Source organism: Lepidochelys kempii, chromosome 5, assembly GCF_965140285.1.
Source record: "Lepidochelys kempii isolate rLepKem1 chromosome 5, rLepKem1.hap1, whole genome shotgun sequence".
Classification (NCBI taxonomy): domain Eukaryota; kingdom Metazoa; phylum Chordata; order Testudines; family Cheloniidae; genus Lepidochelys; species Lepidochelys kempii.
Genome location: NC_136384.1, coordinates 50,995,678 through 51,019,166, shown reverse-complemented (window position 1 = coordinate 51,019,166; position 23,489 = coordinate 50,995,678). Strand labels below are relative to the sequence as shown.

Genomic DNA, 23,489 nt, shown 5'->3' with positions numbered 1-23,489 from the left:
CGATCAAGCTGCTATTGAAATCCAATGAGTCTTTTTTCCCATTTACTTCAGTGTGAGACCTTTGGGAAGGATATATCCCTATACCTGATATCAGGAGAAGATGTTACAGTTTGTCAGGGTGGATTGATTTAAATCAGTGATTTAAATCACCAAGTGGAAAGCCCTTGATTTCAATAATTTTTAACCAACTTTGCCGTTTGTACTTCAGTTATTTTTCTAAAGAAAGGTGCATTCTTATTGGTTGATATAAGTGTTAAAACATGTTGATTTACAACTAAATAGATCTTATACGCTAGATTTGGTGCATCTTTTTGCTACCTAGGAGTACACAATAACTACATACATTTACAATACTACATACATTTATTTATGCAATTTTATAGCTTAATATTTTCAGATTCTTATGATACATTTTTGGTATGTTAGAAAACGATGAATGATATATTGCTTATTTACTAGATAATTAATTTTTTGTTCATTTTTTTTGTCAAGCTGCATTGGGATTGTAAATAGAATTTAATCAAACACACCACAGTGTACAAAACTTATTTTTTTATTAAACAAAGCAACCTTAAATGTTTTGATAAGATAAGTTTATGTATCCAAAACCTGTTTCAAATTTACAGCTAAATTATTTATTAAAGGAACAGAGGAATTAACTGTAGTCAGTCAAACTGATTATTGAAGTTTAATTTTCAAATATGCCTAAGTGAAAGTAACTGGATCTAGTCTTGTCTAAACCTCTCTTGAAAATGAGAGAGTCTCCTGAATTACTTAGGCTGAGCTATTGTGGTATATTTATAAAGCTTGACCTCAAAAGTTAGATGTTTTCCACCTGATTCCTTCTTTATATAGGAAAACAGCTTTTAATTCCAAGTTTTTAATAGAGGTTCATGGATTCAGCATATTTTTTACTTAAATATTTTAAGAGATTATCAATTTAGGCCTTAACATATTTTGTGTTAAATTCAGATTTCATTTTAAACAGGTTTATTTTTAAAAAAGAAAACTTATTATAATTCAAATAACCATAAAAAGAATTTTATATTTTTCAAAAAAAATCTATTTTTTTTATCCACCCTGCAACTGTTACTTCTCTAATATTCTCTTTGAGGGTGTGGCCCCATGCAGTGCTGAAAACCAGTAAATTTATGAAGTGTCCTTACACACTTACAAAAGATTCTGTACTTTCAAGAAATAAAGCATACCCACAAATGGCATAGAACACAGTAATGATTTCTGTCAGTTACTATTTTATTGTATGGAATATGTAGGTAACTTGTTTTTGGAGGATATATTTGATCATCTAAAGACCTGGATTTCTTTGCTGTGAATATTATAAGCTATTGTTTTTGTATCTTAAGGGAAACTGAAAAAGCTGCTGCTGGAAAGCCATCAGTGAGAGGACGCCTGCAGAGACCTAAACCCAATTTAGCAAGGGCATCTGGAAAGACAGAAGCAGCAGTCCAAGAAAAATCTGAGGTCATGATTTCTCCTCCAGAGCCTACAGAAGGGGCTGAAAAAATGGTGGGGAGCAGCAATGTTAATTGCAAATGCTAACAATCTTGTGTTATACCCACATGTAAAAGTTGATCTGCTAAACCTTGGTGACCTGTTCTGTGACACATCTGACCACTTTTATATAGCAACTGCTTATACATAGATGGTCAAGTCATGCGTGTTGGTTTTAGTGATTAGCAGCATATCTGATTACTTCACATCTGAAGCAGTTGAGCTTTATCCAAAGAGGGCATGGAATGTCAAAACCAGGGGATGGACTTAGTGGATCTCTCACAAGATAGGCATTGGCTACATTTGAAGCTTGTTCTTGGCACCTGAAGGTGAAATTGAGGTTCCTTAGGGGAATTGTCCCAAAGCGGTGACTTGAACTGAGATGATAGCTCGGTAGAGTAAACACATCTTTAAATAGGGGTAGGGTAAATGTGACATGTCTTGCACCTTAAGGAGCAGATTCTGCAAGGTGACTTGTCACCTGATGTCAGGAGGGTTGATATTGGGCAAAACAGGCAGCCAGGCCAGGTTGGTTAGTTAATGGTACTTATTATATGCATGGTTTCATGTAGCTGAGTGTCTGTTAGTCCTGTATGAAAAGAGCTTAGCCGCACTGGAGAGTAATACTCTGCTACAAAATAGCACAAAATAGCACCAGCTTTTGTGTTTATACATTAGAACCAGCTAATTTGCTGATATGGTTGTTGGCTGTTTTTATTTTCAGCAACATCTTAGTAAGGCATTTCTTGGAAATCAAGGGGTGGTCCAGTGTGACACCCAGATAGGCTGGACAATGACCCAAAGCCAGTGTGTGTCCATTCAGGAAGATATTGAGCTGTTTGTTGGCCTTTGTGTGGTATAGAGGGAAGCAACTGGATGCTGTCTTTTTGGTAATACGTTTAAGTCTCCATCTTTTACAGTAGTGAGCCATATCTTTCATGTTAGCATTCGGGACTTCTGTGTGACTGAAATCCTGGTTCTTTACTGCCAGACAGATTAGTGCAAAGATAAAATGCAGTGATTGGAAAGGCTTTTCAAGTAATTTTGTACATGCAACTTAGCAAAGTGATGGGGCAGTAGTAATTTTTGCAACCTAGTGTGCTTTCTCAGGTTTTGGCAGGGCTATTACTTTTGCTCTCTTCTAGATCTTGGGTATTTAATTATTGTTGATGACTCTGGTTAGAAACATGGGTAGCCATTGTCTGCTAGTTTTCCCTTCTGGCATTTTCATTACAGATGACACCATTTTGTAGATTGCCTGCACGATTTCAAGCATTTCGCCACAACTGATATATCCATTCACATCAAGATCATACATGCTAAGATGTATGCTAGTTTTCCCTTGTTCTTCAGGGATTTGGGGGAGAGGTTATCAAGCCCTCAGGCTTTACGTGTTTTCAGTGTTTTGATTGCCAATTCTATTTCATCTGTGGTGAAAGGCTGCAAGTCTTTTCAGTATCGGGTATACACTCTTTGTATTGCACCATTTGTTCTTTATCTCTCCTTCAAAATTTTTTGTCCTTCATCCACTTTTGTGGAATTTATCAGGGGGGTAATGATACTATTTGGAGAGACTGAACAATGGCATTGTGCTGGAGGCTTCTGAGCAGCACCAGGTTTTCTGATTAGTGCCCAGGCTTTGCTGTTGTCTCTTGATATGTTTAGTTCCATGGTAGATTGCTTCCATCTTGCTCTTCTAGAAGTGTTCGAGCTGTCTAAAAGATGCATGGTGATGTCTGGATTGCCACTGTCTTCACATTGCTTGAGGAGTTCTGCACACTCCTCATCTAGGCAGGGAATATAGGTCTTAACTTAGGCCCTACTTCATTCGCAATATTGCTGAAATTACAGATCCCGCAATATTAGGCCTCCACCACAATTTTTATTTTGATTCGCTTACTTTGCACAGTCCATAATTTTGCATACATTTTAAGTATGCAGTTAGTGCAGTACTAACATTCAATGACCGTAAAAGGCTAAAGTGACTATTTGATTTCTATAGCAGTTGTGTTAAGACTGTCTTCTGAATTTTATATTGCACCAGTTCCTTTTTTTTTTTTTTTTTTTTTAAATGAACATAATATAGTTGCAGCAAAATGTCTGGTTATGAAAAAAAAAAATTAGAAGGCATAACATAATACTTGTGTTTATGTTGTTCCAGCAATTTTTTTAAACAAATAGGTCTACTCTTGCTTTTTCCAGATTACCGCTATTAATAAAGGTCCATTATTATTTTTCTTCTATGATTTTTCCATGCAGCTCAGCTGCAGTTGTTTGAAGATCATCCTGCAATTCAAGTAGGGCCTTACTTATAACAACCTTTTGGAATTGACTTGGTGGCAGCTTTGTAAAATTTTTTTTTTTTTTTGTGAACTGCATGTAAGCTGCTTCAGTAGAGATGTTGTGTGGGATACAAGCTTTGTGAATTGTATGAAGCTGGGCCCGTTTGCTTTCTGATCGTTTCAGCAAGGGTTAATATTGATGCTCACAATAGGTATGGTTACTCCAACTTTGGTAAAAATCAGACAAGGTTGACTATGTGGGAAGTTTTTCATTTTGCTGCATGTAGCTTGAAGTAGATGATGGCCTCTGCTGGTGGTCCAGGTGAGGTCAGAGGAGTAGTCTTGCTTCCATTTGGGAGAACGAAAAGTACTCTGCTTGGATTATGGATGAGGTGAAGACCATAGAATGAAACCCAGTCCAAAAGGTCTACTCCATTTTGATCTGACTCTCTGTATCTCCAGGTAGTGTGATGGCTTTTAAAACCTATCAGGCTGTGGGAGCTTACGAATAATATTTGGGGTAGGGCAGGGTTGGTTAGGGTATATGTACCCTTTTGCCATTATGAAATGACTCTTACAACATCAGAGGTCTGGATTGGATTGGAGTGGTTCAATGCCAGCAAGATCCGCTCTAACATAGGTAGTGTGCCACATTTGCTATGCAAAGGGTAACTCACAAGGTCATAACCTGTGGTGTTAAGGCAGCTGGCAGATAGTGAGTTGATGTGTCTCCTGGAGGCAGATTATGTCCATTTATGTTTGGAGGCTAGGGACTGGAGAATAGAACATTCAGCAGATGAGTCCTTCAACATTTAGTTGAAGGACTTTTAGGGTTGGGGCAATGATCAAAGCTTCTTGATCATGGTTAAGATCTCTGAGATCACTTGAAAGTCCATGCTGGCCAGGATCTGACCTGTTTAGTTGGTGCTTTGGTTTCTGTTACTGAAGCAGGATACTTTTGGGGTATACAGTGGGAATGTAGCTGCATTATACCCCATCTGACCGCTGACTTTGCAAATCAAATTTGACTCAAATGCTCGCTCGCTCTCAGCTCTGTCCTCTATATAAAAAAATTAATTTTTTTTTATTTTAATTCAGTATACCATGGAAGCTGGTGAAGGTAACACAGCTGAAATCACCAGAGATGAAACCACAGGAAGAGAGATCAAAGCCTTAGAGACTAAATCCCAGTGAGTATGCAGAGATCAGTTTATCATATCATCTTTGCTTTAACTCTTAACTGTTTACTCCAGTATCTTCTAGTTTATTGCATACAGTGATCTGTTGTAGTCCTTCCATAGGGTGGTCTGATGAACTATGATGGAAGTGCGAACTGAGGAGGCAAGTGTGAATCATGAACTTGGCTTCTAGATTTCCCCGGACAATATGGAATGGCAATACCATGAAAGTGTTGCACTCCTCTCCTGGGAGGCTGAAGAGAGCCAAACTCCACACAATACCAAACCATTCTTTTTAATTCAGAAGTTTTATTAATGATGATTTGAACCTTACTAGAGGCAGGGAAAATTAAGTGATGTCCAGGGAGGAGTAGTTGAAACTACACAGGGATAAAATAGACTTTCATAAAGGTATATACTTAGGACTTTGATTCTTCCTCACATTCCACAGCTTGATGCCTAGCTTCTGAAGATTGGAGCAGGAACTACAGAGAGTAAGCCACATAACTCTGTTACAGAATTTGGAAGACTTAATGCTAGTGGAAGTTGCCAAAAGACTGACTATACATATTTCAACGAGTGGATCATAGGATTTTCTGTAGTGTTTCAGATCAAAGCAGCTTCTGCACATCAAAGAAATGTACAAACAGATGTAAAAAAAAACAATAATACCCCAAAGGCAACACTGTATTTAAGGTCCTTTTTTTAATAAAGAAAATTGTGCAGGCCATTGAAAATCATCTTTCTTATTTCTTAGATGACATTAATAGGCTCGAATGGTGCAAATGCCGATTCTGAATGCCATATTTTTTTTTCTTGTGTAGGGAAACTGAAAAAGCAGCAATGAGAGGCCGTCGGCAGCGATTTAAACCTAATGTGGTAGGAGCATCTGGGAAGAGAGAAGCACCTCTACAAGGTGAAGGAAAGGAGAAAACTCCTCAAGAGCCCGAGGGAGCAATTGAAAAGGTATTTAGTAGAACAAAATTAACTGGAAATGATAAACCTTTGTATTTTGTCAAGTGGCTAGAAAAATAAGCCTCTATACCTAATCATGTTGTTGTTTTTGTCCTTTTGTTGCTGAGTGTAACCAGAAGTCTCAGTCAATAATCAGTGTAATGGATTTTTGTTCTATATTTATCACTTATATTGTGGTAGAGCCTAGAGGCCACAATTAGGTTGCGATCTTGATTGTGCTAGGCACTGTACAAACTTACAGTAAGTGATGGTCCCTGCCCCAAAGAGCATACCATCTAAAAGGGTAGGTGTTGGCCTGTTGGACATAATTCCCATTAGATTTCACAGTGCAGTGGTCTCAAGATGTCTTCTGTGACTGATATAAAGACATCTCTAAGGTCCTCTGCTGTGTAGGACATATCCACACCTTAACCTACAAACCTGGTATATTTTAGGCTCAGCTGTTATCAGTTGTAACAAGACTGTTTATTATATCTTTTATATAGCTATGAAAATTTAAATTTCTTCATTTTAATTTTCTACTCTTCAGCAGAGTACTGACCCAGGTAACACACCTGACGGTACCAGAGGGGAAACTACAAAAAAAGATGGGAGGGTCTCAGAGACTGAACCTCAGTAAGTATGTACAGAGCAGGGAGACATATCCTTCTATTTTCAGCTCTTTCCCTGCCTTCTCCTTTCTGATGGTGTTGCATAGAATGGTGAATATAAAAGCTTTTTCTCTTTAAGTTATATTTTTGGCAGTCTTTTCCAACTTGCATTTTAATAAGTGGAGCAGATTGTGTCACTGCTATTCAGATGAATTTTCTTGGACTATTTACAAGGTGCAGGTAAGATAAATGCCAAACAGTTAAAGGAAAAGCTAGTCCCTTCAAAGAAAATAAATTGAATTGCTAAGTGTAAAGCAAGCTACAATAATGAATTTCTTATATTTTTATATGACAGAACATAACAGGATTTGACATTTACAAGGGTAAGAAAATTCACAGTTAAAGTAACATATCTCGGATAACTCCTCATGTTTCAAGCACAAGCTAACTGCAAACTGTCTAGGGCTGGGAAGAAATTTCCTGTAGCGTGGACAGGTTATTCTGTTGGGTTTTTATAGTTTCTTGCACTTTTCTTCCTCAGCCAGAATCATGATGTGTGTAATGTGTCTCATGTATGGTGGTGTATGTTGTAAGAAGGGTGTAAAGTAGTGGAAAAAATGAGACAAATTCTTAAGACTCAATAAGGGATATGGAGATTTGAAGAGATGGGAAGGTAAATAAATAAATTTGTAGCAACAAGAAATATTCAAACTTTTGGTCGGAGAAGTGAAAATCTGTGTAGGGTATATAGTGATTATAATTATATACTTCAGTTGCTTTTTCAAACTTTATGCTCTCTGTAAAACTATCCATCAATCTTATTATACTAATGTAATCATGTGCTTGGAGTAAGGATATAAGAAGGCTTATTGCTGGCTAAAAATATGTAACTCATAATGGCAGGGCAGAGGATTGAGTTTATCCATGCATTCTGTAAAAATGTTTGCAATTGAACATTTCATATTAAATTTTAGTAGGTTCAAATGTCACTTTAATCTAACTTTCATTAAATTTGCAATAAAATAAAGTGGCTGTATGCCTGTGGTTGTTAACAAACTGAAGACCAATTCGCTATTAGATTTGAAGACTCCCTTTAGCTTTCAGAAATCTGGGACATTGTTGTTTTGAATGTGTGCCTTTCCAGGTCCAAAGAAATATCCTGTTTACAAGAAGGTGGCAAACAGAGTGTACTTAAACCAGCACCATTAATGAGGGGTCGAATGCAGAGGCCAAAACCAAATGTAGGAAGGGCAGCTGGAAGGCAAGAAGTATCAACAATAAAAAAAGATGTACAAGATGAAAAAACAGAAGTTGGAGAAGCAGTGAAGAGTTTGATACATTGTGAAAACAAAAGTGGTGCACTCCTCACCACAGGTGTAAGTTTCTTTCATCTGCACTGTAAGACTACTTTGCAGCTGCATGGGCACATTGTATTATTATATGGGGCCCAAGTAGATGTCTTAGAGCAGTGATGGTCAAAGTGCAATCCACAGAATTCCTGTGTAGCTTGTAGCCATCTTGCCTTTTAAAAGTGGCCTGAAACTTGCTAGGATCTGAATTCAAGCACTTGGAGATTCTGTGTTTCTACTGGAGCAGTAGATTACATCCCAAGAATCTAAAGTGCTGCGAGTTGCATTCCGTACCTTGTCTGTGATGATAGCTATAAAATGGGAAATACAGAATCCAAACGCCTATCTTTCAGAGACATGAAAGATAATTTGTAATATTTTAATTCTAAACAAATATTAAGGATTTGGAATCTTAAATAGTTTTCTTTATTTTACAAATACCTAGTGATAATACTTGATGTGCCTCTGAGTAAGGGGAAGCTTGTTTGAGGGTATATTAAATGTTAAACTGCTTTTGAAAAACGTACATTATTTTTCAGTACTTTCCGTCCTACAGAAAACAGCTTTTTCAAATCTTTTTAATGAGTGAAATTGTTGTTCCTTTTAGGATGCAACAGGTAATGAAGACATCCTGCTGTGCTCTGAGATATCAGAAAAAGAAGCCACTGCAGGACCTGAGACGGTGGTCTCAATGCATGTAAAACAGCATTCCCAAGAGAAACCCTTGGGATCTGATAGCTGTGAACAAGAAAAGGAGTTATGTGTGGATGATTTGGAAGAGGTTTCAGATTTTGGTACAGGGTAAGTTTAAGTGAAGGAAAGGGAAAATGCAGAAGCACTGGATGTCTCCACACAGCGAACACCTTAATCTTCAAATTCCACACTTATGTTTAGTTAGCATCATCAAAGTAAAAATTAAACTGATTTTTAACTGAGCATATCTAACAGACCACTTTAATGTTGGATTTTTTTAAAGTAAATCTGAAAGCAATAGGATTTCAGACGAGATGGGTAATAACTAGTTCCCCTTCTTTACATTTTATTTCTTTTTAAACCCTACAAGAATTCCTTGAATAGCCCTTTTTAAAGTGTAAATGCTATATAAAAGGATCTTGGATTGTGAGTCCAATTTTCAAACTTAAAGATTTTTGTAGGATGCCCAGAACCTGCAGGTGTAGTCTTCAAAACAGTTCTTACCTGCGAATTCTTAAGTACTCATTTGAACTTTTAAAATACGGAATTTGATCTTACTTTTAAGATTGAGGTGCCACATTTTGAAAATTGGGTTTAGATCTTATATGAGGTTTTAGATGCTGTGAGTTGGTTAAACTTGTAGTGAATGACACATTCCTCATAAAATAAGACTCTGGGCTGCATTTGTCCAAAAGTTGCTGCTTACCAAGACATCTCTTTGCTTGCCCACCCATTATTTTATAGTTTTGTGATGTGCTTGCTTCCTTCTCATATTCCTGTTAATCTTTGGCAGCAACCTAAGTAATTGGAAGCTGCGGATTACATGCTTAGCTACTATATTGAGGAATAGCTGTTTTATAGAGGGTCATGTGTTAGTTTCAGTTGCACCGTTGTGCTCTGTACCATGTGTGGGAGCTAGGCTATATGGTTGTCACCTGTATTGCTTCTTTACATATTTTCTTTGGTCTAACAGAGATGCCAGTTCTCAACAAGAAGAAAAAGTGGCTGTTCAGACAACACATCTATTGAGGAATCAATTTCAGAGGCCAAAATCAAATGTAGGAAAGGAAGCTGGAGGAGGGGAAGTGCCAGGAGTGGATAAAGATGTGTCAGAGGACAACAGTGAAAAAGACAATAGTTTGATACAGTGTGACAGTAAATGCAGCATGCTTCCTGACCTAGATGTAAGTTTTGGATTTTTTTAATTAGAGCTGAAACTTTGGGGGTGTCTTTGAAAAGCTGTATTTATGTGCATTATTGTAGGTGCAACTGAGGAAAAACATTGGCAGAATTTTTACATAGAAGTTTATCCTTGTTGAACCAGGAAACCTGTCAAAGCTTAAAAAAATTAAAAATTCCATTTAGTGCTCTATGAAAATGTACCGTAAAGAACAAGCCTACCGTGGCAGAGTAATAGTTCAAATAGTCAGTTATTTTCCATCATTAGCAGGTGTCTGTCTTCATTCTCACCATTCCCTCTGCTCAGAAGTCCACTCAGCTCAGAAACAAAAGTGCTATTATAAAATATCAAAGAAATAATCCACAGAAATCTCCAGTTTAGTTTTAAAGCAGACATGGGTCATTCCCCTGAAGTACAGGACACTAATATTAAGCTGTTGTGTTGGGCCCCATGCCAGTTCTTGCTGACAGACATTTAAATTTCTGTATGTCTCAGTATTGGGCAAAAATTGAGGCTCTTCATTTGTGGACACTGGACAGCCTTGGAAAAATTTAGACCATGTTTAATAGTAATCTTAATGAACTCTGTCCCTTCTGCTTAAATTATAAGTATATTTTTTTAAATTGTGCAGCATAAAACATTTGAGTGTTTTAGTTCAGATGTTTACACTATTAACACTTCTTTTAGAAAGCAGCAAAATGTGAAGTCATGCCATCCTTGCAGTCATTAGAAAAAGACGACCCTGCAGACTCTCAGGAAATATTTGCAACCCCAATAAGCCTTCAGTCCCCTAAAAAGCTTTCAGGATCTGAGAGTGGTGAACAAAATGTGTCTCCTCCACCCGCAGATAACCAGGAGAAGACTTCAGCTGTTGCTGCCAGGTAACGGCTCTGTTCCTTTGTTTTGTTTCCTGAAAATAATAGTGAGGAGTTAGAAAATGAAATTAGTCTCCAGGTTTTCAACTGGCTAAGAAAATTAGCTGGAAGTACCTCTTTATATCAAACTTTTTTATTTTTGCATAGTAAATGCTGATCTGTTTACTAATTGAATTATTTCTACCCTAAACTTAAAATGAGTATATATTAATTTCAGGGTGGTAAATGTGATATCTTCAGTGGAATGACTTACCTCAGCTTTTTCATGAAAATTGGATGTACAGTAGAACCTCAGAGTTAAGAACACCAGAGTTATGAACTGACTTGTCAACCACATACCTCATTTCGAACTGGAAATATGCGATCAGACAGCAGAGACCAAAAAAAAACCAAAGTACAGTACTGTGCTAAACGTAAACTACTTTAAAAAAAAATATTTTTTTTGACAAAGTAAGGAAATGGTTTCTTCGCTTGTTCCATAAGAACATAAGAATGGCCCTACTTGGTCAGACCAAAGGTCCATCTAGCCCAGTATCCTGTCTTCTGACAGTGGCCAGTGCCACGTGCCCCAGAGGGAATGGACAGAACAGGTAATTCTCAAATGATCCATCCCGTCACTCATTCACGGCTTCTGGCAACCAGAGGCTAGGGACACCATTCCTGCCCTTCCTGGCTAATAGCCATTGATGGACCTCTCCTCCATGAATTTATCTAGTTCTTTTTTAAATCCTGTTATGGTCTTGGCCTTCACAATATCCTCTGGCAAGGAGTTCCACAGGTTGACTGTGCATTGTGTGAAGAAATACTTCTTTATTTTTTTTAAACTTGCTGCCTATTAATTTCATTTGGTGACCCCCTCATTTTTGAGAAGTAGTAAACAACATTTTCTTATCTACTTTCTCTACACCAGTCGTGATTTTATAGACCTCAATCATATCTCTCCTTAGCCGTCTCTTTTCCAAGCTGAAAAGTCCCAGTCTTATTAATTTCTCCTCCATACCCTTAATCATTTTTGTTGCACTTTTCTGAACCTTTTCCAATTCCAATATATCTTTTTTGAGATGGGGTGACCACATCTGCACACAGTATTCAAGATGTGGGCGTACGATGGATTTATATAGAGGCAACATGATATTTTCTGTCCTATTATCTATCCCTTTCTTAATTATTCCCAGCATTCTGTTTGCTTTTTTGACTGCACAGTGAGTGGATGTTTCCAGAGAACTATCCACAATGACTACAAGATCTTTCTTGAGTGGTAACAGCTAATTTAGACCATCATTTTATATGTATAGTTGGGATTATGGTTTCCAATGTGCATTACTTTGCATTTATCAACATTAAACTTCATCTGCCATTTTGTTGCCCAGTCACCCAGTTTTGAGAGATCCTTTTGTAGCTCTCCGCGGTCTGTCTGGGTCTTAACTATCTTTAGTAATTTTGTATCCTCTGCAAATTTTGCCACCTCACTGTTTACCCCTTTTTCCAGATCATTTATGAATATGTTGAATAGGACTGGTACACCACTATTTACTTCTCTCCATTCTGAAAACTGACCATTTATTCCTACCCTTTGTTTCCTATCTTCTAACCAGTTACCGATCCATGAGAGCACCTTCCCTCTTATCCCGTGGCAGCTTACTTTGCTTAAGAGCCTTTGGTGAGGGACCTCATCAAAGGCTTTCTGAAAATCTAAGTACACTATATCCACTGGATCCCCTTGGTCCACATACTTGTTGACCCCCTCAAAGAATTCTAGTAGATTGGTGAGGCATGATTTCCCTTTGCTAAAACTATGTTGACTCTTCCTCAACAAATGATGTTCATTTATATGTCTGACAATATTCTTCTTTATTATAGTTTCAACCAGTTTGCCCGGTACTGAAGTCAGGCTTACCGGCCTGTAATTGCCGGGATCACCTCTGTAGCCCTTTCTAAAAATTGGCATCACATTAGCTATCCTCCAGTCATCTGGTACAGAAGTTGATTTTAAATGATAGGTTACAGACTACAATTAGTAGTTTTGCAGTTTCACATTTGGGTTCCTTCAGAACACTTGGGTGAATACCATCTGGTTCTGGTGACTTATTGCTGTTTAATTTATCAGTTTGTTCCAAAACCTCTTCTAATGATACCCCAATTTGGGACAGTTCCTCAGATCTATCCCCTAAAAAGACTGGCTCAGATTTGGGAATCTCCCTCACATCCTCAGCTGTGAAGACCAATGCAAAGAATTCATTTAGTTTCTCTGCAATGGCCTTAACGTCTTTGAGTGCTCCTTTAGCACCTCGATTGTCCAGTGGCCCCACTGGTTGTTTAGCAGGCTTACCGCTTACTGCTTTTTTTTTTTTTTTTTTTTTTTTTAAACTATTACTTTTTGGGTCTTTGGCTAACTGTTCCTCAAATTCTTTTTTGGCTTTCCTAATTGTATTTTTACACTTCATTTGCCAGTGTTTATGCTCCTTTCCATTTTCCTCACTAGGATTTAACTTCCACTTTTTAAAGGATGCCTTTTTGCCTATCTCTGCTTTTTACTTTGTTGGTTAGCCACGGTGGCTCTTTTTTGGTTCTCTTACTATATTGTTTAATTTGTGGTATAAATTTAAGTTGAGCCTCTATTATGGTGTCTTTAAAAAGTTTCCACGCTGCTTGCAGAGATTTCACTTTTAGCACTGTACCCTTTAATTTCTGTTTAACTAACCTCCTGGTTTTTGTGTAGTTCCCCTTTCTGAAATTAAATGATAGTGTTGGGCCGCTGTGGTGTTTTTCCTGTCACAGGGATGTTAAATTTCATTATATTATGGTCACTATTACCAAGTGGTCCAGCTATATTCACTTCTTGGACCAGTTCTGTGCTTCACTTAGTACTAAATCAAGAATTGCCTCTCCTCTGGTGGGTTCCGGGACCAGCTACTCCAAGAAGCAGTCATTTAAGGTGTCAAGAAACTTTATCTCTGCATCCTGTCCTGAGGTGACATGTACCCAGTCAATATGGCGATAATTGAAATCCCCCATTATTATAATTGAGTTTTTAATTGCCTCTCTAATCTCCCTGAGCATTTCACAGTCACTATCACCATTGTGGTTAGGTGGTCGGTAATATATCCCTACCGCTATATTCTTCTTACTGGAGCATGGAATTCCTATCCATAAAGGTTCTGTGGTACAATTTGATTCATTTATGATTTTTACTTCATTTGATTCTACGCTTTCTTTCACATATAATTGCCTCCCCGCCCCCCAAGCACAACCTGTTCTGTCCTTCCGATATATTTTGTACCCTGGTATTACTGTATCCCATTGATTATCCTCATTCCACCAAGTTTCTGTGATGCCTATTATATCAATATCCTCATTTAATATGTTGCACTCTAGTTCAACCGTTTTATTATTTAGACTTCTAGCATTGGTATATACACACTTTAAAAACTTGTCTCCTTTTAGCGGTCTGCCATTACATGATGTGATTGAATGGGATTCTTTATTTGACTGATTGTTTCTGATCAGACCCTGCCTGTACGTCGTCATTTTCCATCCTCTCGTCCTCATTAGGACATAGAGATTTTTCTATTAATAGATCCTCCTCCAGGGGACGTCCGAACCACGTGCTCCTCTGCACCTGTTGGCTTTCCCCCAGGCCTTAGTTTAAAAACCGCTCTACGACCTTTTTAATGTTAAGTGTTAGCAATCTGGTTCCATTTTGGTTTAGGTGGAGCCCATCTTTCCTGTACAGGCTCCCACTTTCCCAAAAGTTTCCCCAGTTCCTAATAAATCTAAATCCCTCCTCCCTACACTATTGTCTCGTCCACGCATTGAGATTCTACAGTTCTGCCTGTCTGTCTGGCCCTGCACGTGGAACTGGGAGCATCTCAGAGAATGCTACCATGGAGGTCCTGGACTTCAGTCTCTTATCTAGCAGTCTAAATTTGGCCTCCAGGACCTCTCTTGTCCTTCCCTATGTCATTGGTACCTACATGTACCATGACCACTGGCTCCTCCCTAGCACTACACATAAGTCTATCTAGATGTCTCGAGAGATCCGCAACCTTCGCACCAGTCAGGCAACTCACAATGCGGTTCTCCCGGTCATCACAAACCCAGCTATCTATGTTTCTAATGATCAAATCGCCCGTTACTAATACCTGTCTCTTTCTAATAGCTGGAGTTCCCTCCCCTGGAGGGGTATCCTCAGTGCGAGAGGATACCACAACATCATCTGGAAGGAGGGTCCCAACTATGGGATTGTTTCCCTCTGCTCCAGTTAGATGCTCTCCTTCCCTGGGAATTTCATCCTCCTCAACAGAACAGAGGCTGTCAGACCGGGGGTGGGACCGTTCTACCGGAAAGTCTTGTCTATGTACCTCTGTCTCCCTCAGCTCCTCCAGTCCAGCCACTCTGGTCTCCAAACCCCTTCATGGTCTCTGAGGACCAGGAGTGCCTTTCACCAAATGCACACATACGCCACTTGCCCATAGGGCAGGTAATCCTACCTGCTGTATTGGGTTCAATAAACTGGGTAGTTGCCACTCTATTGCTGGACTTCTGCCTGCATTCTCTTTTTACTCCCGCAGCTGGTTCCTTTTGTTTATATCAAGGGGGTGTTTTTGGCTTTTAAATTTTTTAAAGAATGTGGAGTTCTAGCCCATGCTCACGCTGCCCCTGGAGAAACTCCCTCGCCAAACTCCCGTTCGCCGCTCCTGTCCCTTTAAATTAGAATGGCTTAAAAGCAGCATTTTTCTTCCTGCGTCGTAAAGTTTCAAGCTGTATTAAGTTAATGTTCAGTTGAAAACTTTTGAAAGAACAACCACAATGTTTTGTTCAGAGTTATGAATATTTCATACTTATGAACACCCTCCCTTTCTGAAGTGTCCTTAAGCTAGAACAGAAACTCACTAATTTTCTTTTGTATCTGCGAGACCTGTTGAAAATCACTGCAAACAAAGCTAATGCCTAAGACAACTTAATTCTATAATGGATGCACTGAGGTAATGAGGTTTCTCTAATGCTCTTCTGCAAAATTTTTGCTGAGGTGAGGAGAAACTGCAGTTTTTTTTGTTCAAATTACTATTTGCTGTGGCAGAGGTTCACAACCTTTTTCTTTCTGAGCCCCCCCCCCCCCAACATGCTATTAAAAACTCCATAGCCCACCTGTGCCACAACAACTGCTTTTCTGCATATAAAAAACAGAGCTGGCGTTAAGGGATAGCAAGCCAGGTAATTGCCTGGTGCCCCATGCCACTGTGGCCCCTGCAAAGCTACATTGCTCAGGTTTCAGCTTCAGCCCTGGGTGGTGGTGCTCAGGGCCATTGGGTTCAGCCCCATGCAGTGGAGCTTCGGCTTTCTGCCTTGGGCCCCAGCAAATCTAATGCTGGCCCTGCTTGGCGGCCCCCCTGAAACCTGTTCACGACCCTCCCAGGGGGCACCGGACCCCTGGCTGAAAACCACTGTGCTATGGTATTTGTTTAAAATTTAACATCTGTACTGTTAGAGAAAAACAGAACAGAAAGACTTTATTGATATAGATGTAACTGACCTATGAATACTAGTATTATGTTTGCATTACAGAGGATTTCAGATATCACGTTGCTTTTTTCCTCAGGCTCCACAGCAACCACATCTCTCAAGGAGAAAGTAAACCAGCCTCTCTCCAGCCAGCCCAGATAGTGAGGAGCCGATTCCAGAGACCCAAGCCAAACATAGGACGGGCAGTTGGAAGGAAAGAAACACGAGCATCAGAAAAGGATGAAACTGAAAAAAAGACTGAAGCTGAGCAATCAGCTCTGCAAAAAGATGAATCTGCTGGCATCCCCTCCATTATAGTAAGTTGTAGTAGAAGTAAACAACTTCAAGGCATTTTCTTTAATATTTAACTTCTCAAAAAGGAGTATAATGCAGCTGTTAGGTAGCAAACAGATGGAAGCTTAGACGGTGTACTATGGTAAAACCTTATCAGGTTGAGTTATTGCAGACATTACAATTGTGAACTCTCTTTAAAATCTATTTATTTTTAATAAATAAAAGCTTTATTATGGAAAACGAAGGGTATGGTTTTGTTTGGATTGCAGTAGAGGGAAAGATTAGGCACAATCAAGTAACTCCTGGCTGGGCTCATATCAACTACTTAAAAATATGGGTTTTGCATCATCCTTCCTGATTAAATAAGAGGCAAGGAAGGAACAGCAGGAAACTATCAGTTCTTACATACAAAGCTACATTCTATTTTTTAAGCTCTTTGTGGCACAGCACTACTGCCAGAGAAGTAAAACTATGCCTGCTGACTTTCCTATAAGCATGGGTAACCTTAGGCAAGTCACTTAGCACCTTCCCACCCCTGTTTAAGCATCTGTAAAGTAGAGGATATTTAGCTGCATTTTGTTTACTGATTCTTAGGTTGTGTAACTTGCAATGAAATCCTCTGAAAGCCACTAAGTGCAAAACAGTGTGCCCAAAACTTTCAAACTTGGGAGTCTATAGTTGAGCTTCTAAATCTCCTAAGGTGCCTAAATATGGTTTTAGATGCCTACCTGTGTGCACTCAGATTTTAAATTTCTGTCCTATGATTTTTTTTCTGCCTGCCCATTAATAGAATTACATGCTCAGATGGTTTTCATTTTCAGATCCTCAGAGGGCCTTATTTTCTGCGATTTTATAAAATGCAGTCCTAGTTTAAAACATGGGGCATTTTAGTACTTGTTTGCAGTACATGACCACTATTGATGATAGTTATATTTTCAGCACAAGTCAAAGGGTGAAAATGAAGCTGTATCTTCTGAAGCTTCAGGAGATAAGTTGTTGGGTTGTGAGAAACAGACACCAGAAGGAGAATCTCCAGTGCCTGATATTTACCAAAATGTGTCAGATGAACAAAGCAGGTGAGCTGAGTTTTAGGAAACAAGTTTGAACGCTTTTCATGCGAACATTTACCTACTGTACAAATGAGATCCCTGTGCATGTATCAGTACCTTTCTTCCCATTGTTTTCCAATTCGTTCTGGTCTTTTATTTCAGTGCTAGCATCTAACATTTTCACTCTGTGGTTTTCTTTAGTTGAGCCCAGGTGCTTGATATTGTTTCTCTGTGAGGCTGTCTTGAATATATTTGAATTCAAAGTTCTTTCCTACCAAGTTTTGTCTTCATGGGGGTAGCTTTTTCCAAATGCATATAAATGTCTAATACATTAATACTTGCATGTTTTTTCAAATAAGATTTCCAGTATCGTTAATGGCAAAGTCCTTATTTGTTTCCTTTGACCCAATATATTCTTATGTTACTAGTCTAGGTGAATGCAAGTGCTAAATATGTATTTTGTTACTGGTTTCCCTGATGCTATTTGTGTTGCTAGCAACAGAAAAACTCAAGTTCCTGATTACATAAATAACTAAAATAGCTGATCTCCAACAGTTTTATGCCTCTTATAGACAAATAATACCTCCAAAAATACTTTCTTTAAATAGATCTTTTTTCAAACCAAAAGAAATTCTACAAACTTTTTTAAACACTGATTCTTTAAAACAACTTCTTAGCCTTTGCCTCATTCATAGGGCCAGCACTTGCAAGGCAACACGTTCTGTCCTTGGAGCCAGGGAACAATGCATGTGGTTGTTCCTTTTGGGGATTCTAGAGGAAGTCACATTTTTCCAGCACCCACAGGCAAGGGAAATCTTTTGGCTTGACACGTGTATCTTGACTGGGGGAGAGAAGTAAAGTAGTAATGGTGGGATTCTAGAGATCCACCATCTTCCAAATATCTTGCTTCTGCCCTTCATTTTTACTCCTTGGTTACCTCTTATCTTTTATTTATAAGAAATTTAGAAAGATTAAAAAGCTAATCTGAGTACCACTGGAACCAGAGTAGCTATAATGAAATGCCGTCACTTTCCCTTCTTGTTACTGATGCACCTATATGTTAAAAATGAAATAACGTGGCACTAATTAACCTGAGGTATTTGGGGTTCTTAGATCCTGCCCAATTACAAGCAAAGGGGTTGGACTAACAAATTTTGGAGTGCTTTGTTTGTTGTGGTGCTTTTTAAATCATTGCACAATTTCAAACACTGTACATTTTTATTGGCAATATTGCAACCTCTCTCATTACAGGAGCAATAAATGGATTTTTTTACATCTTATTTTTAAATTAAGAGGCATAAGGCACACTTTTTTTATTGTTAGTTTATATTTACAATTGCAACTTAATGCTGTTAGTAGACATTATGAATTAACATGAAGTATTGTTAGCGTCACAATTTAAGACCAAGTTACGATGCCTTCTCACCCATAACCCTTAAAATCAAAAAAGGGTTTATGTATAACTGATATAATCAGGTAGCAGTATTGTCACACAGGCATAACTAGAATATAAATATTTAAATTCTGGAAATTAGGTATCTAGAAAGCCAGAATTTGTTGAGCCCCTTCACGCTGCTTCTTTCTGGCTTGGGCTACTTCCTAGTATTTATGAAAATAGCTAGCAGTGATGTTATGACAAAAAGCAGAAAAATAATAGTAAGAAAAATCTTGACACTGGGCTTTGGCTATGTTACATGTTCAGAGTTACTCCCCAAATGCTGAAAACTAGAAACTGTAAATACTAAAGGAGCACATTTTCCTCGTCTTAAACCAAAAGGCACAGCATGAAAAAATTTGTAACTCTTCTGTATAAGTATTGATTTTAGAAAATCTGTTAACAATGAGTGCGGTAACAGGTTCCATTAACTGTAACCATGTGACATTTTCTGTTTTTAAATCATTGGCACTGAAAAATCCAGTTCCCAAGAAGATAAGCCATGTGCTATCAAACCAGCACAGCTAATGAGGAGTCGGTTCCAGAGGGCTAGACCAAACCTGGGAAGGGCATATGGCAAGAAAGAAGAGCCAGTGGCAGAAAAAGTTACTGCTCCAGTTGAAGGGGAAACAGGAAAAGCAGAGGAGAGCCCTTTACCACACAGGGTTTCTGATGTACACCTCTCTCCAAAAGTGAGAATTTTACTGAGATCTTTTTGTTTGTTTATTGATACCCGTCTTTTACCTGCAGCTTTTGTGAAGAAAGAGCTTAAGTAGGCTAATAAACCCACATACTAGGCATGAATTAAATCATATTTTTGTATCCTTATGCATGATACTTACAGTTTAATATAAACCAATCAGGAACACAGTACAAATGCCTAGATGTTTGTTAAGCAAATGGTAAGATTTATTCTGTTTCTTTACCTAAAAAACTAAAGACATTTTGAAATTTCAGATATTTTCATTGCACTCCATGTTTAATATGCACAGGCATTTTAAATGCACTACAGGCTATTCCTTATTGCCATGTTTTTTATTCAGAGACCTGTAGTAACTGATCCAAAAGGAGACTACTGGATGTTTATCTTCCTAGACTAGTGGTTCTCAAAACTTTTGTATTGGTGACCCCTTTCATACAGCAAGCCCCTGAGTGTGACTCCCCCCTTATACATCAAAAACACATTTAAAAAAAAATTTAACACAATTATAAATGCTGGAGGCAAAGTGGGGTTTGGGGGTGGAGGCTGACAGCTTACAACCCCCATGTAATAACCTCACAACCCCCTGAGGGGTCATGACCCTCAGTTTGAGAACCCCTGTCCTAAAGACTACCTTGCCTTTATTGAAGGAATAGCAGTAGTGACTAGTTACTGTAAGATGCTTAAAGCCTTTAGAAAGAAGTTCTGATTCAGATTAATTGATGGATAACTCAGAATGCTTTTTTGTTCTTTAAAATATCATATTTAATATTAATAATTTTTGTTGTTCTAAAATAAATTAAAGGCTGAAGTGGAGGCCCAAAAAGATGGTTCAGATTCCTGTGGGGTCACCTCACCAAAAAGAAGCATTCAATCAGAAAAACTTTGCTCCCTTGAGAAATCTTTGAGCTGCAACAATCAGCAAGATCAAAGAAAGAGTTGTATGTCTACAGATGTTGAGAGCAGGCTTCCGAATTCTTCTGAAAGGTAACGTTCACATTTCATAAATGAATGGTCTTTAAAACACTATTGTGCTAATACAATTTTTAAATGTGAATGGAAGTATTGTAAAGCTATATCAGTAATATATAACTTTTGTTATGGCAGGGGTCACCAGGTGGCACCATTACATAATCTTAGTTTGTTTTCTTGTTGTGTGAGCACATTTTTAATCTTGGGGGGAAAAAAATGTCCTGATATTGTTTTGCTGTGGTTTTGGTTTTTTCCCTGTCCCTTTGGTGGAGCTGTGGCAAGCAGCAAGGGAGTTTATTTTCTGCCTCACTGTCACAAACATAGTTTTGAGGCATAGTTATTCTGTGGGATCCAGGCAAGGATGTTTACGTTTAGGCCTTTGAAAGCTGGGACTGTCTGCATGCCATTTATTCCCACCTCTGATCAAGGACTGTGTATGCATAAAATGAACAAGCTGTATTCATGCTATATCCAGATTCACTTATTTCTTCTCTTGTGGGAAGTTGACCCTCAAAGCCCTGACATCTGCTACCATTGCTATTATCTTAATTTTGCCAGCCTCCTTGACTAGTTTACGGATTTATTCCTTGTGTTTGAAGAGTCATTTGTAAGCTCTATAGTTCTTAATATAACCAGACTGAAGGACTACTTCTTGGCAGCCTCTTGGCTGTAGTGAAGACAACAAAATCAGAGTTAGGGATGAATGCCAACCCTTCATTTTATCCAGTTCATCAGATTTTTTCATGACCAGATTTGATTACATTCTGAATTCCTGCAATGTTATCCTGCTTTTGTTTGCAATAAAATATTACTCCACTGGCCAGTGTTGCTTTGTCATTAGACAGTGCATCATGTCAAGATGAGATTTTTCTCTAAGTCAATAACATGTACCTCCGTATTCATTTGGCCAGATCTTGGATTCTTTCTTTCATCCAATTGCAGAAACTTTCCAATCTTCAGACCATCAAATCAATTTTATGGAAGAAGTTCAGACTCTTGATTACCAACACCCTAGTATCGGAGAAGACTTCCCCTCTTCTATCCCAGGAGAAACAAATAGTGGATGAAAAGATGTCCCATCATCACCCATCATTTGTTTGGAGGGGAAAAAAATCTTGACTTGCATTCGGGTTAGCTTTGGGCACCTTGAGCCCACAGTGGCTTGTCCTCTCCTGCACCCCACCCCCCAAAATATTCCACTTGCACTCAAGAGCCAGTACTGCTTCAAAGAAAACTGAAACATCACCACTGAAAACGATGTGCAGGCAATTTCCCTTTTCGTATCTTCCTTTTCCCCTGAGTGGACTTCTTAAAATACTGTGTGCAATGAACCTTTATAGGAGTTGCCTTTTTTTTTTCCTGGTTCACATTGGGCAGATGTTACATATAGTTAGGCCAGTACAGTAGATTTTCAAAAGCTGTTTTAATGGTCTGTGACTGCTGATATGTACAATCATAATATTTTTCTAGGTCCAGTTCTGGAGAAGAAAGTAAACAAAGTGCTATAAAACCTGCACAGCTAGTGAGGAGCCATTTACGGAGGCCAAAGCCAAACCTAGTTAGAGCAACAAGAAAGAAAGAAGCCCTTGAAGAGGGAGAAAACACAACTGAGGAAAAGACTGAAGGTAGAAATACAGAAGAAGGTCTGATATCCTGTGATATAAAATCAGAAAACCTAACCTCGTTACTGGTAAGTACTGAACGTCTGATCTAAGTCAGTCTATTATGTCAATGACTGAATTCTTTTCTTCCGCTTTCTTCTTCTTATGACCTATGGGTTTTGTGGAATCTACTTTCTGGATGTGAGGGGTTAAATTGGTTCTTTGCATCTTGTTGCCAGCAGTGAACTGATGTAAAAATAATGAGCACAAAGCCTACATACTTCAGAAGTATTTTAAAAGAAAATGTTTCAGCTTTTATATTTTACTGTATTACATTTTGATTTGCCATCAGTAACTTCATTCGCTTCCCTATTCTGTAATTTCATTACCTGCAAATGTAAATAAGTGTCCTTTACACACCGAACAATACAAATAAAGGCATAACCACAACTGCTTAAAATCTGTATGTATGCACACAAGGTCTTTTGTGGCTTATATATTAAATATTAGTGGATATGGAACTACATGATTCAGACATGATTCAGGCTTTTATTTTTTTATTTTAATTTCCGGGATAGCACTGAGCTGACATAGGATGCTTTACTCTATTTCTGTTGTCTGCAATGTATAACTCAGACTTTTTTTATTTCCTTTTCAGTATATGGTTCTGTCACAGCGTGGCTTGCCCTTGTAATTGAAATAGGTCCGGTGCCTCTGTGCCAGTTGGGGCAGGACTGCATCTGGATTTATAAAGGGTCAGCGAGAGATTGGGGAGAGGGAGTGTCAAACTGGCTGAGAGAGCTAGGAAGCAGGAGCAGCAGAATTGCTAGAGTCCCCTGGGATGGGAGGCAGAGAGAGCCTGAGTTGTAAAGGGTGAGCTGAGTGCAGGACTGTTTCTGTACATTTGGACAATAAAACTGTGTTAAAAGAGACTGTGGGCATGGCAGTGAGTCCTTAGCAAGCTGAGGAGAAGCCCTGCCTTCTGACAGGTTCACTAAATATTTGGGCCTGCAAATTATTCCAGCCAAAGGCCCATAGCTGATGAAGTACAATTACTGATACATGTTTTAAAAAGTGAGATGTTCTTACTCAACTGAAGCAACCAATGACTGGCTGAGATTGTGACTTACTGGATAAAGTGAAGATTATTCTTTCACCCCCTAATAATTTTCTGGTTTTATGGTGAAGGTTTCTCAGTGAATTTTGATGTCTAATGGGTTTCTGCCATCATCTCAGAAGGAAAAGTTCAAGGGTTCTATGTCAGTAGAGCTCCTGAAGGAAATAGCAACAACAAAATGCTCG

At 38.5% G+C, this 23,489-nt stretch overlaps 1 protein-coding gene and 1 long non-coding RNA gene across 5 annotated transcripts in view; one reads left to right on the top strand and one right to left on the bottom strand.

Moving 5' to 3' along the window:
• Window positions 1-23,489, top strand: part of BDP1 (BDP1 general transcription factor IIIB subunit) — a 71,520-nt gene that overhangs the window by 19,763 nt on the left and 28,268 nt on the right. For 3 of the 4 annotated variants that reach the window (XM_073344315.2, XM_073344317.2, XM_073344318.2), the window contains exons 14-26: window positions 1,365-1,527; window positions 4,893-4,984; window positions 5,797-5,938; window positions 6,477-6,562; window positions 7,682-7,913; window positions 8,494-8,687; window positions 9,553-9,763; window positions 10,447-10,640; window positions 16,234-16,453; window positions 17,370-17,506; window positions 19,399-19,606; window positions 20,420-20,601; window positions 22,057-22,276. In XM_073344315.2, coding sequence (XP_073200416.2) covers window positions 1,365-1,527; window positions 4,893-4,984; window positions 5,797-5,938; window positions 6,477-6,562; window positions 7,682-7,913; window positions 8,494-8,687; window positions 9,553-9,763; window positions 10,447-10,640; window positions 16,234-16,453; window positions 17,370-17,506; window positions 19,399-19,606; window positions 20,420-20,601; window positions 22,057-22,276 — 2,281 coding nt within the window. The remainder of the gene's footprint in view (window positions 1-1,364; window positions 1,528-4,892; window positions 4,985-5,796; window positions 5,939-6,476; window positions 6,563-7,681; window positions 7,914-8,493; window positions 8,688-9,552; window positions 9,764-10,446; window positions 10,641-16,233; window positions 16,454-17,369; window positions 17,507-19,398; window positions 19,607-20,419; window positions 20,602-22,056; window positions 22,277-23,489) is intronic. The other variant, XM_073344316.2, reaches the window with a different exon arrangement.
• The window catches only part of LOC140911392 (uncharacterized), a 53,808-nt gene continuing 40,912 nt past the window's right edge, over window positions 10,594-23,489 (bottom strand). Inside the window, exon 5 of the long non-coding RNA XR_012158933.2 lies at window positions 10,594-10,669. This is a non-coding gene — a long non-coding RNA (uncharacterized LOC140911392). The remainder of the gene's footprint in view (window positions 10,670-23,489) is intronic.